The following is a 21,664-nucleotide window of genomic DNA, read 5'->3' as shown; positions in this document are numbered from 1 at the left end:
AGTGCTTGGTATATACTTGCATTGCTTTTCCATATAAGGTAAGGGCCAATCTTTGTAATACTTGAGAAATGAATTGGATATTGAAAGGATGAAATAATTCTACACTATGGATAGACATGTAACTCAAGTTGAAGACTTGAAGGAGCAATTTTCTTAAATAATTTGCTAGGTAGTTAGCTCGTTTTCAATGTGTTTGGTCTTTATCAAGGCTTTGTTGCTTTGAGATTCTTACTTTTATTTTATATTTTTCCAAGATTCTTTTAACAAAGGCCTTGTCTAGACTCTAGGAATGGCTTCGAAAATGGGCATGTCCATGCAACAAATGGAGGCATCAAGTAAATCAACGTCACAAAGTCAATACTTATCAAATTTGTGCTCATGATTACTTTGATCCACAATTTTAGAGGAGCCTCATCTACAAGTGTCACATGTGCATGAGATTGGTTGCTTACATATTTTCATTAACTTAATAATGAGGGGTTTCCCTAGTTGTATCTTTTGGTGGTGCTTATGTGTTTAACTTTGAGATGATAAGGATGTGCCATGAGTGGTGATCAAATGCAAATACATCATATAGCACAATAAGATACATGGCTTGGGAGAAACAAGCAGTCGAGGGAGATTGAACACCCTCCTATAGACTTGGATGTATGCAAGGAGGTAATGGACGAGATGCTAGATGCATTGTGATGATGTGACCGAGTAAAGCAAAAATAGGAAAGAGGATGAAAGGTTGTGAAGAGATACATATGATTGTGTGCATGTCTAAGTTAAGAGCATACTTAGGCATATGTATCTTCAAGCATCATTTGATGGTCACATGCTAATGTCCAAACTTTGTTTACATGGTCAAGGAAGTTGTTGCCTAAGGGCAACTATATGCTCAAGTCACATGTAAAGACAAAGCTACATTACTACCCATTGGCTTGAAGTACAAATGTATTCATGTCATATTGTTGACAACATCATCATAAACTATTCGCTCAATCTAGTGTGAAAATGTAAAATTGCAACCATGACTATATGAACTCACATCGATAGAGGCAAGAAAACCAAAGGAACTCAAGATATCCTCACATGTTGGGAGATGTAGGCACACTCAAAGAGAGGGGGGGCATCCATCTTTGTAAATATCTATCGATACAATGTATTCATAAATGATTATTTATGAAGGCCAAAATCACATTATTAACATACGTACAGTTGTGTAAATATTTCAAGGGTTTGGTCTCTACAATCAAGAACTAACATAAATTCCTTTGCGCACGCGACAATTCATACTCCCAATTGCCATGAATGGTTGCTTGATTGAGAAGATAAGATCACACACTTGTGCTATGTGCTCTTGTGAGGTTCAAAAGCAATCTAATTGTGCATACATACAGATGCATGATTGCTCACATTTCATTGTGCTTCACTAGCAAGTAGATCTCAAGCAAGGAAAACCTATTGACAATGCATGCGTATAGGCATAGAGACAACATGCAACCTTGAGAACACCTTCTCAAGAGTCTTAAATGGTTCATAAGACAAAGAACCCGTGCAAAGGAAGCATGGCAAAGGGGTGGCTGGTCCAAGAGGATGCATTATCAGTGAGCTTATGAATTGTGTTCCATACATGCACTTATAATGGAGAATGAAGTACAATGAGAGGATGGTTGAAGATGTGCCACAAGGGTCCACAGATACATTGAGAAGGCCAAAAGATATACATGGTATGGTGAATGCCTAATGTCTTGTCAATTGTGAAGCAATGTGAAAATGATGTGCCCATTACATAGAAGAGAGGGCAGAAGATAGTACAAAGATTGTGAGCAAGGAAGAGAGATTCGCATGCGGTTGGCGATATGAAAACTCATTGTTTTCAACCTTATAATGCTGTTGTTCTAATATGTTCTTACTGCAGGTAGGAGTGGCCTTATTCTTTGTTTGCGGTACCACAAGTATACAGCTTTATGGTCTCGTGACTGTCACTTCCACATTTAACATGTCAACACATGTAGACATGAAATTCTGGCAAGAGGATATTAACCGAGCTATTTCAGGGATTAGTTTCCCTCAAAATTATTCGCTTCGGGTTGTGCAAAGAGTATAATTGAAGCGTAACAGCTCAGGCACTTGATCTTAAATCGTACAGAGGCATCCTGACATGCCAATCATTCAACAAGTAATGAAGAAGGATATCTGAAAACCCCAGCGTGATTACATGACTGTCTCCACTGCATCCTCTGTGCCCAGGTGAGGAAATCCTGCACACCAACATGACTGACCATTCCTCTGAAGTATCATAACGTTCATTACACTAGTGGAAAGGGCATATATCTCAAGTTCATGAGTTAATAACCTCCGCACCTTCCACACGGTTCGTCTTCTCAAACTTCCGCATAATCTTATAACTACTAAGCTTCTCAAAGCTTTTCATAATCTGTGTTTGTTCCGCTGACTCTGCCTTCTCAGGCTACTACATAATGTTACACCTGCTAAGCTTTCCATTACTAGCTTCAAAAAGTGCAAGACAGACAAGGTTAGTTCTCTTGCCATTACAATCACTAGCAATAATAAAACGATGATTGTAAGTATCAATACCGCAGCAGTTGTTAAAGAGACCTTACTTGACTGGGTCAGCGATAGGCAAGACCGAATGTGACTTATTTTGCCATTACAATCACTGGCAATAGTAAGATGATGTAAGTGTTAATACTGAAATACACATGTAAATCACAGGATCCATCCTGTCACGTGCAAGCTCAGATTTCCATGATATTAGCACTGAAAGCTAGGCACATCAAACAATGAGTGTTTTTTTAAGTCCCTTGCTGGAAGAAAGTTGTACGATTGTTTAATTGTCAAGATGCTTGTTTGCATAGCTACAAGCAGGGGGATTCAAAGAATAGTATCATTCAAAGGGGTAACAGTGCCTGATCGAGCTACAGCATGCAAAAATCTGGATCTTACCCAGTGGACACTATCAATAATGTGTGCCACCTGATAATATCCTTGCATTGAATAAAACTACACTTACAAAAGACAACTAGGCTAAAGGGCAGATAAATTTTCTCATGTAAAGTTAAGCACAACATTGACAGGACTACTAAGCCAGTACAAGATTTCTTTCCGTGCAATCATCTGTAGCTTCTGATGGATGTACCCTTACATCATGTAACACAAGGCGCTCTAAAGTGCTAGCTTCCTGTAGCCACCCTCCAACAACAGGACCAGTGGACATGAATCTACCATCATTATATTTAGCAACACGAAAAGGAGCCCCTATCTCCAAAAGGTGAGCTTCAACAGCCTGCTTCACAATGCTTTCACCAGCCACCTTGCTATGCCTCCCCCACCCAGTCAATATGCTGCAAAATAGCTCAAAGAATCAAATCAACCACAAAGCAGTGCTTAAAATTTGAGCAAAAAATCATTGTGCATCTGATGATTACCTTAAAAGCTTGGGAAGCTCATAACCCTCAAACACAATAGATCTTATATTCAACAGCCAAGCATGAAGCATAGCTTGAGCAGCTCCAACCGACATTAGGTGGAGGTCCAAACAGTACTCATGTTGGAAGATTTGCCATGAATGATCCCAAACATGCCTTCGCCTTGCCTCAAGGACCACTTTCTGTGCACCTTCTCGCTGTAAGGAAAGCAGCAAGAAATTACTGTGCAGAAAAACTGAACTATAAAAGAGATTAAAGAACCGCTCTGAGATGCACAATGAAACTTAAACAGTGCTCAGTCAAGAAAGACGCACAAAACAAGGACAGTGGGACCTTTACCTACCAGCAAGGCTGCAAGCATATCAGATTGTACAGTCAAATCTTCTTAGATCATATACAGACTCTATATCAATTAAAGCTTGAATATTTTACACATGTCTAGGTACCCATTTTGCAAGAGAGACATGGTAGCATGACAATCAAGCACTACTTACATTTTTCTGAATGACAACCCATTGGATGAGGGAATTGATAATGGTGGATATTAGTGTGTACTACCCAGGCAATCATATTAAGCTAAGAAAGGATATCATTCTCATGAAAATTAGCACTGAAGTGCAACAGCCTCACCACCAAGCACAGGAGGCACACTTCAGGTTCATAATCATAAAATAGGTTCTCTACCTCTTCCTGACATTTGGAAGCAGGGCTGAAGCATTCTATTGAAGACTAATGCCAACATGTATGACAATAAACTAATCTCACAGCTAACTAACATACATGTGAACTAAGACTAACAAATCCTTCAGAAGTTTAACAAGTAGTTAAAAAGGGCATGAGGTGATCTTGTGTACCTGACCAAAATGCCACAAGACATCCGCAAGAGCATTGTAGAATGCTCCAGCTGTACCCTGATCCATCCGGGCAACTTCATCAAACAAAATTTCTGCTCGCTTCCAAACTTGGTTTTTGATTCCCATCAGTAAACCATGAGCCACACCATATACTTTGCTGTCAAATTTGCGAAGTTCTTCCAAGACCACTGTAGCCTCCGTGAATGATGCACAACGACTGCATATTTTAGCCAACAAGTTAATATACCACTTTGGCATGTCTCACTCGTAATACTACCACAGTTTAGGAGGAGTTTCTGTCAATAAAGCCAAAAGCTTAGCCAGTTGTTAAACATCAAAACACCAACATGAGAATGAACAAAGAAACTTTTGCAATGGTTTTCCAAAGACAGCCACAATAGGCACCCTGCCAGAGGGAGAATTTTGAAAAGACACTGAAAAAGGGAGGCATTTGTATAACTAATACCTCTTATGTCTCCACTATGACATGAGACCATACATTTGCATAATCTTGCTCTGTCGAAGAACTTGAATTACTGGTAACATAAAAGGAGGGCTGCAAACAAGAACACATGAGCCACATATCAAGCTGCCATGTTCTGTGTCACCAGGAGCACAGAAGACTGTGGGGAGGGCATCTGTAGTTGTGTGCCCAGATCTAAGCACTCTGTGGAGATAACTGGACCCTTAACTCTTGGGTCTAGCCACACCGTTACTTGAGCTAGCACCCCTAACTGTGATTCTTATAGGTTCTAGACATACACAGCTCTTTCACCTTTGTTTAACTAGTACCTCTTATGTCAATTTATATAGGTGCATACATATGGATGATCTTGCTCTGTCTAACTTGTTGAATTACTGGTGGCATAACAATAACAGAAGGGCTGCAAAAAGAACATAAGGACCACATATCAATCTGCCGTATTCTGTGTCACCGCCAGGAGCAAAGAGAACTGTTGTGTGAAGAGCACAAGAGCAGTACATTACTGAACTGCAATTCATGTGGTATAACAAACAGAGAACCATCAGCAGGTCACATACCAAGTTAGAAAGAAAGAATGGGAACTATAAAATAACAATTCTGTTGCAAGGGCTGACACTCCATACTATCAGCCCACACCATCCTAGCGTGTGGATGAGTGATAAGGGTCTAGAACTGAAGTGTGGTAATCACATATAATGCAGTGCAAATCCCTTTTAAACACCCTAGCCTTTAAGGCATGTTCACACTGGTGACCTGATGGTCATTGCGTAGTGGCCAATGGCCAGTAATACGAGTGCCCATCCTAGATGTTGAAGGATGTAGCACTTCTCCCTTGATTCAATCATTGCAATACTCTGCGATATCCCCAACTCCCATGTTGTCTTATAATTTGGCACAACTCTTCCACTTCACCAATACTCACGAGAAGTGGTCCTAAAACCAACCTTCCATCCGTGGATGGGTGGTAATTCCCCGATTACAACTTAGTTAAGATAGCAACATTTTTTACAAAACTGATAAATGCAAATTAACTCACAATCTTGGACAATGGACACCTTGTTGGCCCCAAAGCTGACGCCCCTTTTGGTTTTCTTCAACTTAATTGAAGAAGAAGTCGATGTACAATGGGATTTTCCCAATCCCTTTTGGCATTCCAACTTCCCTTGCTATCCAAAATGACCACAATATGATTTCCCCTTGATTCAGACAGTCAATTGACCTTCACCCACTTTGATGGGGATGGAAAATGCCCCAGTTTCACTGATTTGCTGGTCCCCTCCACTTGAATTTAACTAAAAACAACTTCAACCTTGTTGAATCAAAGTCTTGGAGCTTCCAATTTTTGGCACACTTCCCAAGGCTGCTACTAAACCTTAATTTCTATTGTAGATTAGGGTTTACAGTAGAGAAATCTGAAATTTCTCAACCTCTAGTGATCTCAATGCTGTAACCTTTGAAGCAAAGCTGTAGAAAGGCTAGGAAATGAGAGAGAATGCTGAGAGAGAAAAGTCAGACTTTCTTCACAAAGAACTGAAGAAAATCAGTCATGTACTGCCCTCTCACCTACAACTTATTAGGACTAGCAAAAAAGATTGCTGCCCCCTCCTATTTGTTATCACCTGCACCAGAAGGACCTTGGGCTCTTGTCACTTGCTCCTGGGGAGATCCAAACTACTGTCACATACTGTAGAACTGATCCCTCGTGGCTACAAATCACATCAGCAACCTCTCCTTGCTCTCTAGCAACCTCCTTCTCTCTCATAGTGGCTAGAATAGACTTCCACTAGCCCCTAAAAACGTTTTTTCCACTTGCATGGGCAAATTTTGCCAAGTGGCAACCTTCTAATCCCATTTTTCAACATTATCCATGATTAAATATTGATTCTCAATCTTTAAATATTGAAATTAATGTAATAATTATTTCGATGCCTAAAAAAATAATATGACTCGCTAATAATTGAATTGGCTAGGCAACTTCCGTCCCAGAGTGTCTCTACACCATCTTTGACCATCAGATTAGCGTTAGGTACCATTAAATGACATTTATCTAGTGTCACCAAAACTGACACTTATGGCCAAATGAATGACCTTGACATCCTATGATTTCCTAGAGTCCCGAGCTTGTAAATTTACTCTAATATTAGTTACACCTCACATGTGCAACATTTACTTAACCATGTGATTAAAAAGTAATCAACATGTTAAGTGAGGTTTCAAAAAAATGCATGTCCTCATGACAAGTCCAATGGGATCGCTTAATCTATGTTCAAAAAATAATCCACGTCCATTGGAATATCGCGAATCAAGTTTCCCCGCATAAAAGACTTCCTGGCATAAATTGACCTTGCCCCCAAAGTTTTTTCAAACAACTTATATGGAATCCAAGATCAAAGAGAATACCAGAGGTAAATCCCAAACAAGAAGCTACATTGCTTATTTGTAATGCTCATTGTCTCAACTTCTCGAAGTCTTCGAGTTGTTCCACATGCCATCAAGGAAGAAGAAGCTCATAAGGATTAAGGTAACAACTGCAAGAGTTCGTGTATATCATGTAGAATTTTGACTATGAGTTGCATTTTCACTCTATCAAGTTCCATAGCAATCAATGATCTTGGATAATCAATAAAAATGGGTTTATCTAGAAGCCAAGTGCTTAGCATTGTTATAACCAAAGTCAATTTATGGTTTGTGGAAGATAATGGTTTGGAGAGAGAGAAAGCTCCTCAAACTGCAGCCTACCTTTGCACATGTCAGGTGAAAAAGGGAAGGAGTTTTTGTGCAACCTACCAAGTAATCATCAAGCTTCAGCTACCATATATTGAAAAAGGAAAATATGTAAGAAGAAAAGGTAAGAATTCAAGCAACCAAGCAACAAATAAGCTCTCACATTTTCTTACTCTTTCACTTGGATAGTACTTGTAAAGGCACCAACAGCAAAGCAGAGCAAAAATCTCAAATTGCTATGAAATTTGATATCCAAGCAAAGCAATGCATATTTTACAAATAAACATTTTGGGGCTTTCCCCTTGTGTTTTTGGCCATTTGAGGTCGTTTTGGGCCTCATTTTAGCTCCACAAGATTCCAAACAACAATTTCAAGGCATATTGTAATATTGGCAATGTCAACCATTCTCAGGTACACGCATTACAAATTTCAAATTTGTAAGTTTTCATGTGTTTTTTAGAAAGTAAACACAAGGTTTATCTACAAATAGCTTGTACATTATACATATTATTGAGCAATCAGTAAAAAAGGCTACTTAGTTTGTTGCTGTACACATTCTACGGAAGATTACAAAAGACTTGCTTGTTGTTTGGTACTCGGTTTTGTCATAATGGCTGAGAACAATGAAAATCGTATTATTAAGAAGCTAGACAAAAACAACTATACATCATGAAAGTTCTATGTAACAAACTTCCTTATTGGAAAAGGCCTCTATAAGTTTGTTTCATGTGAAAAGAAAAAACTAGAGCTAAGTGATCATGTGGCTGCAAGAAAATGCATGGAAAGAAAGGAATGCAAAAGACAAGAAATGTAATGTATTCGTTGTCTAGAGTTATTGATAACACTATATTGGGACATATAAAAAATGCAAAAAATTCACATGTAGCTTAGACAAGCTTCAAGAATATGTTTTCAGTAAATACAAAGGTACGAAAGATTCAACTCAAGCTAGAGTTGAATATTTTGAAGAAAGGGAATGTGTCTATAAATTAGGAGCATTGCAAATTCCTTAGCAGCTATTGATGCAATGACTAATGATAATGATTTGGTCTCATTTACCTTGGGTGGCCTTATTAATGAGAAGACTTGGAAATCTTTTAATACTTATGTGTATGTATGGAAGTCGTTTCCAAATTTTAATGAGTTGGTCTCTCTCATAATCACTAAAGAGATCGATATGCAGAATAAATCTTCTAAAAGAAGTGGTAAACAAGTCCAAGCATTTTGCTTAAGTTTAAAAAGGGGACGTGGTAAATCCTCTACTCTTCAAGAGGTCATGGTATGTATCATGCTGGCGGTAATCAACAAAATAAGTTAAACCAACAATTCGGTGATGAGCAAATCTCAAGAGACCATGGTAACTCTCGAGACAAGGAAACTCTAGAGAAAGAGGTGACTAGCAAAACAAAGGTTCTAGCAATTCTGATATTTTCTATCATTATTATGAAAAAACATGTTGTATTGTAATCCATTTTATGATAAGAAGGATGACATTCGCAGTGGCAATTTGCAGCATAGAATTATGCATGGATGATGTATAATATTTTGATTCGGATGCATCTAATCATATAACCAACCATGTTAAACAGTTTGAAAAAATGTAAGATTTACAAAGTTCAAGTTATGTAGATACAGATAATCATTCATGTCACCTAATCTCACATATTGATAAAGTTAATTTGTTCTTATATGATAGTCAAGCACTTTGTGTTTATCAAATGCATTACATGTATCATACATCACAAAAGATTTGGTATTTGTTGATCAAATGGTAGAACAAGGGCTACATGTTAGATTTAATGCAAAGGATTGTTTTGTTGAAGGCTTTAATAATAAGTGCAGATTAATTATAAAAGGAAGCAGAGTTAGCTGCATGTTCACTTTAAATGTTAAAATTCCTACTATAAATGCTACTATGTACTTGAAGGAAAAGGAGATGAAGGAAAGGGATTGCCTAATTTCTTTTCACAAGCACCTCTTCTTGTGTTTACATACAAAAATTGGTCCTCTTCAGAACTTAAATTGGAAGATTTCCCTCATTTTGATCATTACCTAAATCTCGCTCAAAAGTAGAAACAAGGTTCATTGAGAAGTAATAGCAACTATACTTGGCATTGGAGTGGACAAAGAAGAGAAAATAAGTTCATACTCCATGCTGTTGAGAAACCACTCCTTCAATTTACACACTTCATTTAGCGTTTCACACGGACAGCCCCAAAAAACACTGGGGTCCACATTTTGGTCACTTTTTTAGTAGCCTTCCACACAGTGTTGCACCACCCTAGACAGCGTATACCTATAAATAAGCAGTCACTTCATTCATTCTACACCAACTCAATCATTCTTCACACCTCTTCCTCTACCACTCCCACACTCACTCCATAGCTACCCATACCCCTGCTGGAGAACATTGCAGTTCCTAGTCACCCTTCCTCTTCTCCTTCAGCATTCTGTCCCATCACTCAAGTCCTATGTTTGGAAGCTCTACCTTGCTAGCGTCATCATCAGACTGATGGCAACTTCACTTCTCCACCTGATGACAGCATTCACATCCTAGCGAAAAGCTACAAGCTTGTGTTCGCACTCTTGGAGACCTCCACATCTGGCATCACCTTCCCCAGCCTAGCGTCAACATCTTTCAACCTAGCGTCACCCCACATCTGACGTCAATTTCTACAGCCCCAAATACCTACGTTTTTGGGATGACACGCCTTCAAAAGCTGTGTCTACCCTCTTGGTGGTTGTTCCTTCATTTGGCGTCATCATCCATTCCTTGGCGTCAGTATCTAGGCTGCTCTCCCTATGTTTGACAGCTCCAACACACTCTTGGATTTACATGTTTCTCCCAGGCATAAAAGCACTCTAGTTGGCTCCCTTGATATCTAGTGATCATCTTTTTTATCTCCGATGGGGTCAGAGGACTGTAATTCGCTCCCTCGACTGTTGTCCTTCACCTTTGAGTGATTACTTCAATGGCCCACTACCTAGAGGACTAAGTTTTACTCCATTCATTCTGTCGATTCCCCACAAGTGTTGCCGCTTGACTCAAACAAAATAGTGCAATTATCTTCTAAGCTTCGGCTCCACTAAATCAACATTTCTTCTCATAGCATGATTCAGTGTATCACCACCGTATTCTTTTTGTGTTTCCAAGTTTCTCTTCTCTCTCCAAGTTTGCCATACACATCTATGTTTCTCCCCACAAACCCTATTGCCTCTTTGGTCTCTTCATCATTGACATGGTATCAAAGCATAGTAGTTTTCTTGACACATGCTTGTCTCTCCAATAGAATGGTTGGTCCTAGGTGGAGGTTCCCATCTTTTTGCAAAATCAATAGATTTGCGCACCAAATCTAAAGGAGAATAATCAAGTTTACCTTCTAGTTGTTGTTGAGTTCAACACATAAGGATGAGGTCATACTTAGTTCATGAAATCTCATATGATCTATGGACTCCATGGTAGTTCGATGTCACTCCAATGTCAGAACCTCGCAAAGCAAGATGTAAAGCCTACTCCTACTCTATTCTCAACATAAGATATTCTGGAGACTAAAGCAATGAGGCAGTGTTAGCTCCATCTTTCCTTTGAGAACTTGTTTCTGATGAAAAGCACAAAATGCAAGATAAATACTAAACCTCAGACTCCCATGTCTCTAGAACCAGGATAGATAGTATGAGCTAGAGAGTGTCTTGTACTCTGACAAGTCCCAAACCGCAATAGATAGCCTCCAAATGAATCTCATAGCAACAAATGCAAATCAATTATCAAATGAGTTTGTTGAACGAAGCAAGACAGCTTGGAGACAAAAAAATCTAATGTGGCAAGTAGTAAATCTGCAAACGCATCCAGCAGAGGTGATGTGGCAGCCAAGTAACAATAGGGAATACCAAACCGCAAGTTGTTGTTGATGTGGTAGGGTTGGAGACAGTAAACACCAGTGTTAATGCTGACATGGCAGGCTGAGACCGTAGATCAAGGTCAAATGTAGCCTCCAAGGTGATGATAACAAGTTGAAGATGGTTGCCAGCAGAGAGAAAGGGGTGGACAGCAAGTGCCAACTATGGACAGCAGTAAATAGCAGCTCAAACTGAGATATCCTTTGTAGACAGAGAGTGGACAGTGGAGATAGGCACCAAAGATCAACTAAACAAGATGGAGGTTGAGCGATGGGCATGATGTCTATTTATAGAAACATGGATACTCTCAACTTAGGGTTTGGCTTATGGGAGACTCTCTCTAGAAACATGCATCATTTAATGGAATCCATATACCAAACACGAGAATTATGCGTACAATAGTGAGTCACTAGTTGTGTGGGCACCGGCACTGGCTCCTCTCTCCAACAGGAAGACCACCTAAAAAATGATGATGATTGAATGAGAGGAGGAGGAGCCACTGAATAAATAGGCCCAAAATATGCTAAATATGGCAGCTGTTCGGACAGCAATAAATGCCTAAATAATCACTCAAATGACCACTATAAAATACCTAAATTACCCAATGACCACTATAAAATACTATCAAGCATAGCCCAAACTCACACATGAGCTAACATTCTCAAATGCCACAGCTCTTGCCCTTTCGTAGTTCTCATATAGATTCAATTACATTTCCTCGTGTGGATTTAGGCTCATTCTATCATTTAGGGTCAGCTCCTTCACCTCAAGTAGGATTAGGTTCCAACGTAGGTTTTTAGGCTCCTTTTAGTTTCTTCTGTAGTGATTACCACTCTACCTTATCGTGTTTCATTGCTGGAAATGCCACCTTTGCACTATGGCACACCACCTCAGTCCTCTATACGTACCTAGGTGAGTACCACTCTAACTCTTTTTCGCTACAGAGCTGGGAATCCCACTCTAGACAGTTCCCTATCCCAAGGAGCTCAACAGCAAGAATTTCCTTTCCATGCTTGTGCACCCCGGGGAGGGCTGCATTATTAATCATTTCCTTGCAATATCAACTCGCCCTTTAAACTTATTTGGGACATCCATTGCTCTCCAACTGCATCATTTCTACAGCCCGCACATTGTACAGCTCACAACAAGATCCAAATGGCAAGATATTGCTTGGAGTTTAATAGGATGACAAGTTTGGGCTTAGTGACACCTTAAGAATGCACTACCATTCAAAGGTAGAAACTGCCCCAAGGCACTTATGCCACAAGCAAGTGTTCTATTCAGGGATTATTCCAGCTTTGGATGCACATGCAAATTGGTTAAGTTGGATACTTCAAAAGCCTCAAGATCTCGCTACTTTGAACAAAGAAGGGCCAATAAAGCTAAAAGGTCATCAAGCAAGCCAGCAAATTAAAGGACCACAGTAACAAACTATTGGCCTTCTGAGAATTCTAAAAGGTTGAGCACATAAGTTTTGATCATAAACACTCACATTACGTTCCTGATCCTGTTCATTTTTCTTAAGGTCTTGTCCATGAGCACTGCCATTCCCATCTGTCTCATTACAATCATGATGAGTATACAAAAAGTACCTTGGCCAAGAGTAGAGAACACTAACTTTATCACTCAGTCCTGCCATGTAGAGTGTTAGCGAAGTGTTAGCTTGTTCTAGGAAGCTAGACCATTTCTGCAATCTCTTTCAAAACTGGACACTGTGACTGTTTCTGAAATCTCTTTCAAACATGCAAATGGTTCCTCAGCTGTCAATCCAGGTATTGAGAATTAAGGTCACAAGTAGCTTCATGTTTTGGTGAGCCATGCACTTTTGCATTTACAGAAACTGTCAAAACTACAAGAAACATGCACTGCTTTCATTAACAGTCTCATATGCCTGCACTTGGACAAGATATATTCTTCACTTATAATGAATTGATTAACAACAGATACATACCTGCAAGCATGAAGAATGGCTGAAAATGTCACAACATTAGGCTTTACACCCAGCTTCCGCATCTCCTGAAATACGCTAACAGCTGCGAGGATATCTTTATGTGGTGCTTTGAGATAAGCACTTGAGTAGGAGGAAGGCTCACGAACATCTCTCAGACTCAATTCAGAAAAATCATGAGTCTTGGCATTGGAGGCTCGACGAGAACCAGCCCGTTTAGAGGCACCAGAGGAAGATGTTCCAGCTTTGGGCTGATTCTGAGGCATCTCAGTCTGCAAGTAAACAACCTACTAGTCAGAGATAAAACCAACATATGACTTCAATTCAGCAGCAACACAGTTTGAAGAGTCTCACCTGACCCCTCCTGCCATGCGCATCTATGATGGAATTATACGTAACAACATTTGGTCGAATCCCTTCTCGTATCATCTCATCAAGCAGAGCAGTTGCCTCATCTACAAGTCCACTCTTGCAGAGAGCATCTATCAAAGCACTGTATAAAACCACATCAGCCTTAAGTCCTGCTCTCTTAAATTCTTTAAAGACATGCAGTGCTTCCTTGTGATAACCCCCTTTAGCGTATGCATCAATCAAGGTTGAATAAGTTAACACACTTGGCACAATTCCCTCTGCTTTCATAGTTTCAAACAAATGGAAGGCTTCCTGGTATTTCCCCTGTTTCCCATAGGCATCTAAGAGGGCATTGTACGTAACTGCATCTTTCTTCCAACCTGCCTTCTCCATCTGCTTGCATACAAGTAATGCATCATCAAACCTACCTAGCTTAGCATAAATGTACACTAATGTGTTATAAGAGACTCTATCAGGCACAATATTTGCATCTTTCATCTCTTCATATACAGCAATTGCTTCAACAAAGCGACCAGCTTTCCCATAGCCATCAAGCAAAGTACTGTATGTGACAACATTAGGTTTTATGGCATTGTTTCGCATGCTTGACACTAAGGCAGCGGCCTGGTCCATATTACCTGCCTTACACACTGCATCTACCACAGTGTTGAGAGTAAAAATATCTTGCTCTATTCCTCTTCGCTGCATCTCTTCAATGATCTTCTGAGCTTCTTCCCATAGATCACCCTTACTGCACACTGATATCAAGGAGTTAAAAGTGATTCTGTCTGGCTCAACTCCCTCTCTTAGCATCTCTTCGAAAATGTCTAGAGCTTTTTTGAAGTCCACACCGCCCTTTCCACATGCATCAATCATTGTGTTGTAAGTCACAAGATTTGGCTTATAGCCTTCCATTTTCATTAACTCAAAAATTTCAAGAGCCTTACCACATCTGCCACTTCTGCCGTAAGCACTGACAAGGGCAGAGTATGCGTACACATTCTTTCCAAATCCTAATTGGACAGCCTTGTCAAAAGTGTCCTGTGCCAAATCAACCCTCCCGAGTCGACCTAATGTGCTGATTGTTATGCTCAACAGCTTGCACCATTCTCCCCTTAGAGCTTCCTGAGTTATAGCCCACTCGTAACTGGCAAGTGCTTTATCACCCTCACCAGCATTTCCAAGCTCCCTCAGTATGTATGCACAGTCCTCCTGAAGATAAAGCTTATCGCAAATCCCATCAAGGACATCCCCCACAGTTCTGCAGGAGGGAGCACTCAACACTGCTCGGAGAGCCACTTTCGCATCTGGGCTATGTTTGCCATTGTGCAACCTGGGCCTGCCAAAATGCAATTTTGAGACTTGCCTGGTGGACCTGCGGCCACAGAAGTCATTGGTGAGGACGGCGGGGCCATAGGCATGGTCATGGCCTATGGAAAGGCTGCTGCGGGAGGCAGCACTGGCTCTAGTATCCCCGCGGACATACACGCGCCGAACGGCAGGGCCCCACTGGTCCTGGCCATCGTGAGAGGCGGCCGGAGTGGTGGAGGACGAGAAACGGCTGCCACGGCGGGGGGTGCGGCCGGAGGAGGAGCCCGCAGCTGCATTGGCGGAGGCAGTGGCATTGCTGCGGACGGAGAAGGGACTGTGGCTGGAGCCGGCACATGTGGCAGCGGAGGCGGCTGTGACGGAGGTGGCTGCCGCGGCCTCTGCAGTCAGGAAGGCCTGGCTCGCCATGGATATGGTCGGAGCAGAGATGCAATCGAGCTACATAGATGCGCGCACAGACGGACCGAGACAGAACTGTGGCCTGATCGAGAACATGTGGAGAATTGTCTCGCGCACACACACCAAAAGGAACCAAGTAAAGATTAGATTGGCTCGTCTTTGCACACAAGGAATAGCTTTTGGATAGCAGTGCCAATCTCTTTCACAAGACATTAGACTTTAGAATTTTGTTGTTAGTATTTGCCCTTGAGGGGCAACATTGTTTTCCTTCCCTCAGCCTCGTATTACTAGGTGTCTAAATTATGCGAGTACTAGTCCCTCGGGGCTCATTACACACCAAGTAATAGACGCCTGCTTTGCAAATTGTCGATCAATCAAATTGTTTATTTAAGGGTTGGGTGTCTCTTCTCCTGAGCCAACAAAGTAGCACCCCCCCAATAGCAACAAACACATCGTAACCCGATTATAGTGACAATTTTGCATAAAAGACCCCCCAAAAGCAAAACATACACCAAACCTCACACTACATAGCAACTAGAAATGAAACAAAAGGATGAGGACTCTCATCAATATGGCAACACATATCACTAATGGGAAGACCACCTATCAAAAACTTCTACATGGAAACTTTAGCTTGGTAGGCATAAACTTTCGCAATTGAAGCAATTTGTCATGCTTCTCTCTCTCTCTCTCTCTCTCTCTCTCTCTCTCTCTCTCTCTCTCTCTCTCTCTCTCTCTCTCATTTTCCCTAAAAAATGTCCGACCGAGGATGGATTCATGCAACAAGGTAAATTTCTTGAGAAAAGGGGTGTGAGTTGACACGCCAATGATATGGCAACAGTTGATTAGATTCCACTCTTGAAGGTGGATGAAAGTTTATTCTAGCATCATCCCCTCCCCCTCCAAAAAGAAGGGTGGAAGCATGAAAAGCTATTTGTCTTTAGACAAAAAGGAAGTTATTGTCATCTTTTTGGACTTGTCTATACCACCGCCCTTTGTGAGCAACATGACAATTGAAGAAAGAAAAATGTTTTTTTTTTTTTTTTTTGCCCTTTATGAACCTATCCTAACTTGATTTTGCAATTTTAAGCACATTTTCTTTTTGGCTTGAAATATACATGGTATTTGTTAGGTTTTCTCTATTCTGAATAGACATAGTACAATGAGGACCGTTGCCATTGTTCATCCAAACAAGCCTCCCATTATCACATCTCACTCCTCACCACATGAGGAGTAAATGGCGAAGTCCTAGTGGGTGGTGGAGAGCATGTTCAATAGTTTATGCACATCACACAAGAGATTGCAACTTGTGGGACTTGATACTTTTCTCCTTTAAATTTTGAAAATTGTCTAATATTGGAATTAGAAGCATTTTTTATTTTAGGCTTGAAATGTGCAAATGATTGCCATGTAGTTTTGCCTCATTTTGGAAGTTTGGTTTTGTCACGTTTTAATAGACATATTCTTCATGTGGAGGAGGAGTCGATGTTCTCTCTCTCTCTCTCTCTCTCTCTCTCTCTCTCTCTCTCTCTCTCTCTCCGCCCCTTTTTCTTCTCCTCCCCTTTATCCTAATTTTCATTTTTTTCTTCTCTCCCTCTCTCTTTTAAAATTTATCTATTCTCTCTCTCTCTCCCTCTCTCTCTCTAAAAATATATTTAAATTTAAAAAAGCCTTTTCTCTTTTCTCTTTTTCCCCATCTCTCTTCCTCTTTTCCTCTTTCTTCTTATTATTATTCTCTTTCTCTCTCTCTCTCTCCTATTTTCCTTCTCTCCTTTTTTTTTCCTCCCTCTTTAAATTTTTTTCTTTTCTCTTTCTTTTAAATTTTATCTTTCATCTCTTTATAATTCTCTCTATGTTCAAATTCTCTCTTTTTCTTCTTATTTTTTCTCTCTCCTTTTCTTCTCTCTCTCTCCCTCTCTCCTCTCTTTTTCTTTTTTCTTTTCCTCTCTCTCTCTCTCTTTTAAATTTTATATTTAGTCTCTCTATTCCCCCTCTCTTCTTTCTTTTTTGCTCTCTCTCTTTTTTTTTTTGCTCTCTCTCTCTCTCTCTCTCTCTCTCTCTCTCTCTCAAAGAACCTAGGCTCTACACATGAGAGAGAGAGAGAGAGGAGGGGGAAAAGAAAAATATTTAATTTAAAAAAGACTATTCTCTTTTCTCTTTTCCCCCCTCCTCTCTCAATCTTCTTCTTTTTATCATTCTTCTTCTTCTTCTCTCTTTCTCTCTCTCTCTTTTCTTCTATGTCCCTCTCAAAGTGTGTGAAAAATTATATTCAAAAACTTTGAATTAAAAAACTTTTAAAATATTTAATTAAAAAATTTAAATTAAAAAGTTTAATCTAACTGAGAGAGACAAAGAGAGTGAGTGAGTGAGTGAACGAGCGAGAAAACCTAGGCCCTACACATGAGAGAAAAAGGGGGGAGAGGGGAGGAATTTAATTCAAAAGGGGAGGGGAAAAAAGAAAGAGAGAGATTATAAGTGAGAGAGAGGGAAGGGGATTTTAATTTAAAAAATGGAGGTGGGGGGGGAGGGGGGGGGGGAGGGGGAGGGGGAAGGCTTTAATGAAAAAAGGGAGGGGGAAAGAGAAAATGAGAGATTACATGTGAGGAAGAGGGGAGGGGAGGGGGTTTTGATTGAAAAAAGGAGGTTTGGAAAAGGGGATAGGTTCGGGAAGCCCTTTGGAGGTTCAGGTTGAACCTATAGCAAAAATAATATATTTTTTCTTTTTGTTTTTAAATTTTTAATTTACTCTCTCTTTCTCTTTCTCTGTCTTCTATTTTAGTTTATTTTTTCTCCTGTCCTGATTCTCTCTCTCTCATTTTTTTCTCTCCCCGCTTTTCTTCTCTCTCTCTCTCTTTTTATTCTCCCCCCTCTCTCCTCTCTTTTCTTTCTCCTTCCCTCTCCTCTTTTTTCTTTTTTTTCTTCTTCTTCTTCTCTCTCTCTCTCTCTCTCTCTCTCTCTCTCTCTATTCTCTTTTCAAAAATTTTATTCTCTCTCTCTCTCTCCTTATCTTCTCTTTGCGCTTTTCTTCTTCTTCTTCTTCTCTCTCTCTCTCTCTCTCTCTCTCTCTCTCTCTCTCTTTATTCTCTTTTCAAATTTTTTATTCTCTCTCTCTCTCTCTCTCTCTCTCTCTCTCTCTCTCTCTCTCTCTTTATTCTCTTTTCAAATTTTTTATTCTCTCTCTCCTTATCTTCTCTTTGCGCTTTTCTTCTCTCTCTCTCTCTCTCTTCTATCTTTCTCCTCTATTTTTATTCTCTCTCTCTTTTTAAATTTTATATTTCATCTCTTTATAATTCTCTTTACACATTCCATCTCTCTCTCTCTCTCTTCTTCTTCTTTTTCTTTCACTTTCTTTTCCCCCTAGTCTCTCTAAAAGTATGTAAATTTTATATTTTCCCTATATATAAATCTCTCTTTATGTTTATAATCTCTCTCTCTCTCTCTCCGCCCCTTTTTCTTCTCCTCCCCTTTCTCCTAATTTTTATTTTTTTCTTCTATCCCTCTCTCTTTTAAATTTTATCTTTTTCTCTCTCCCTCTTTTTAAGATTTTATCTATTCTCTCTCTGTCTCTTCCCCTCACTCTCTCCTTCTTCTCTCTCTCAAAAAATATTTAAATTTAAAAAAGATTTTTCTCTTTTCTCTATTTCCCCATCTCTCTTCCTCTTTCTTCTTATTATTATTCTCTCTTTTTTCTCTCTCTCTCTCACTTTTCCTTCTCTCTCCTCTTTTTTCCTTCTACTCTCTTTTTTTTCTTTTTCTTTTTTAAAATTTATATTTCTTCTCTCTATAATTATCTCTATGTGTTCAAATTCTCTCTTCTTCTGAGTTTTTCTCCTTTTCTTCTCTTTGTCTCTCTCTCTCCTCTCTTTTCCCTTTTTCTTTTCCTTTCTCTCTCTCTCTTTTAAATTTTATATTCTCTCTCTATAATTCTTTCTCTGTTCCTCCCCTCTCTCTCTCTCTTTCTCCTTATTTTAATTACAAAGAAAGTTTAAATTGAAAATTTTAATCTAACTATGAGAGAGAGAGAGAGAGAGAGAGAGAGAGTCTAGGCCCTACACATGAGAGAAAGGGGGAGGGGGAGAAGAAAAATGTTTAATTAAAAAAACTATTATCTTTATTATTTCCCCCTCTCCTCTCTCTGTCTTTTTATTTTTATGATTCTTTTTCTTCTTCTTCTTCTCTCTCTCTTCTTCTATCACCCTCTCAAAGTGTGTGAAAATTTATGTTCAAAAAAGTTTTAATGAAAAAATTTTAAAAATATTTAATTGAAGTAAAAGTTTAAATTAAAAGGTTTAATTTAATTTTGAGAGAGAGAGAGAGAGAGAGAGAGAGAGAACTTAGGCCCTACACATGAGAGAGAGGGGGGAGGGGGAGAAATTTAATTAAAAATGGGAGGGAAAAAAGAAAGAGAGAGATTATAACTGAGAGAGAAGGGAGGGAGTTTTAAATTAAAAAATGAAGGTGAGGAAGGGGGAAGGTTTTAATGAAAAAAGGGAGGGGGAGGAGAAAATGAGAGATTACACATGAGAAAGAGGGGAGGGGAAGGGGTTTTAATTGAAAAAAGGAGGTTAGGAAAAGGAGGTAGGTTTGGGAAGCCCTCTGGAGGTTCGGAGCTTTTCGAACCTATAGCAAAAATAATATAGTACTAGCGTTCTGTTTGCCATATCGCACGGCAACTTCACTCAACAATCCATTTCTCATCTTTCTCTCTCCTATTTTTCCTCTCTTTCTCTCTCTCCCAAATTCCCTTTCTAATTCTCTCTCTCTCTCTCTCTCTCTTTCTTTGCCTTCTATTTTAGTTTATTTTTTCTTTTCTCCTGGTTCTCTCTCTCTCTCTCTTTTCTCTCCTTGCTTTTCTTCTCTCTCTCTCTCTCCTTTTATTCTCCCCCTCCCCCCTCTCTCCTCTCTTTTCATTTTCTCTCCCTCTCCTCTTTTTTTCTTTTTTTTCTTCTTCTTCTCTCTCTCTCTTCATTCTCTTTTAAATTTTTTCTTTTCTCTCTCTCTCTCTCTCTCTCTCTCTCTCTCTCTCTCCTCTCTTTCTCCTTTATTTTTTATTCTCTCTCTTTTTAAATTTTATATTTTCTCTCTATAATTCTCTCTACATATTCTCTCTCTCTTCTTCTTCTTTCACTTTCTTTCCTCCCCCTCAGTCTCTCTTAAAGTATGAATATTTTATCTTTTTCATATATATAATTCTCCCTTTATGTTTATATTCTCTCTCTTCTTCTTGTCTCTCTCTCCCCCCGTCACCTTTTCTTCTTCTTCCCTTTCTCCTAATTTTTCTCTTTGTCTTCTCTCCCTTTTAAATTTTATATTTTTCTTCTCTCCTTCTCTCTCTTTTAAATTTTATCCTCTCTCTCTCTCTCTCTCTTTTCCCCTCTCTCCTCTCTTTTCCTTTTTTATTTATCTCTCTCTCTCTCTCTCTTAAATATTATATTTTCTCTCTCTATAATTCTCTTTCTCTCTGTTCCCCCTCTCTCTTCCTTTCCTCTCCTCTTCTTTCTTTTTTGCTCTTTGTATCTCTCTCTCTCTCTCTCTCTCTCTCTCTCTCCTTATTTTAATAAAAAAGAAAGTTTCTCTTTTTTTCTTTTCTTATTTTTTAAAAATTTTATCTTTCCTTTTTCTATAATTTTCTCTCTATGTTTAAATTATTTCTCTATAATTCTCACTCTATAATTCTTCTTCTTATTTTCTCTCTCTCTCACTTTATTCTCTATGTCTCTCTCCCCCCCTCTCTTCTCTCTTTTCCTTTTTTCTTTTCTTCTTTCTCTCTCTCTCTTTTAAATTTTATATTTTCTCTCTCTATAATTCTCTTTCTTTCTTTTAAATTTTATATTTCCTCTCTCTATAATTCTCTCATTGTGTTCAAATTCTCTATTCTTCTTCTTATTTTCTCTCTCTATCTCTCTCCTCTCTTTTCCTTTTTTCTGTTCCTCTCTCTTTCTCCCTCTCTCTCTCTTAAATTTTATATTTCCTCTCTCTATAATTCTCTTTCTCTCTATTTTCCTTCTCTCTTCCTCCTTCCCTCTCCTCTCTTTTTTTTCTCTCTCTCTCTCTCCTTATTTTAATTAAACAAAACATTTACATTAAAAAATTTAATCTAATAGAGAGAGAGAGAGAGAGAGAGAGAGAGAACCTAGGCCCTACACATGAGAGAGGGGGAGAGGGAGAAGAAAAATGTTTAATTAAAAAAACTATTCTATTTCCTCTTTCTCCCCCTTCTCTCTCCGTCTTCTTCTTTTTA

The 21,664-nt window shown here is 39.2% G+C and overlaps 1 protein-coding gene across 1 annotated transcript; it reads right to left on the bottom strand.

Annotated features, from left to right (window-relative positions):
- Positions 1-2,733: 2,733 nt before the first annotated feature.
- Positions 2,734-15,622, bottom strand: GUN1 (s uncoupled 1). The gene is made up of 5 exons (XM_087681926.1): positions 13,699-15,622; positions 13,348-13,616; positions 4,292-4,508; positions 3,438-3,634; positions 2,734-3,353 (listed from the first exon to the last, which is right to left on the bottom strand). Exons 1-5 carry the CDS (start codon positions 15,430-15,432, stop codon positions 3,092-3,094), a joined length of 2,679 nt encoding a protein of 892 aa, XP_087538052.1. The 5' UTR covers positions 15,433-15,622; the 3' UTR covers positions 2,734-3,091.
- Positions 15,623-21,664: the final 6,042 nt, after the last annotated feature.

The sequence above is a fragment of the Lygodium microphyllum genome, chromosome 7 (genome assembly GCF_053477565.2).
Source record: "Lygodium microphyllum isolate KBCC chromosome 7, Lygodium_microphyllum_v1.1.10, whole genome shotgun sequence".
NCBI lineage: Eukaryota > Viridiplantae > Streptophyta > Polypodiopsida > Schizaeales > Lygodiaceae > Lygodium > Lygodium microphyllum.
The sequence above is the reverse complement of the archived record's forward strand: the minus strand, read 5'-3'. Positions and strand labels throughout refer to the sequence as shown.

What these genes read in the sequence shown, in the direction of transcription:
- GUN1 (XM_087681926.1), bottom strand. Translation starts at nt 15,432, where the DNA reads ATGGCGAGCCAGGCCTTCCTGACTGCAGAGGCCGCGGCAGCCACCTCC. An exon ending in CGCATGGCAGGAGGGGTCAG is followed by an intron (nt 13,617 to 13,698) that starts GTGAGACTCTTC and finishes GTTTACTTGCAG; the next exon opens with ACTGAGATGCCTCAGAATCA. An exon ending in GCCATTCTTCATGCTTGCAG is followed by an intron (nt 4,509 to 13,347) that starts GTATGTATCTGT and finishes TAAAATATGCAG; the next exon opens with TCGTTGTGCATCATTCACGG.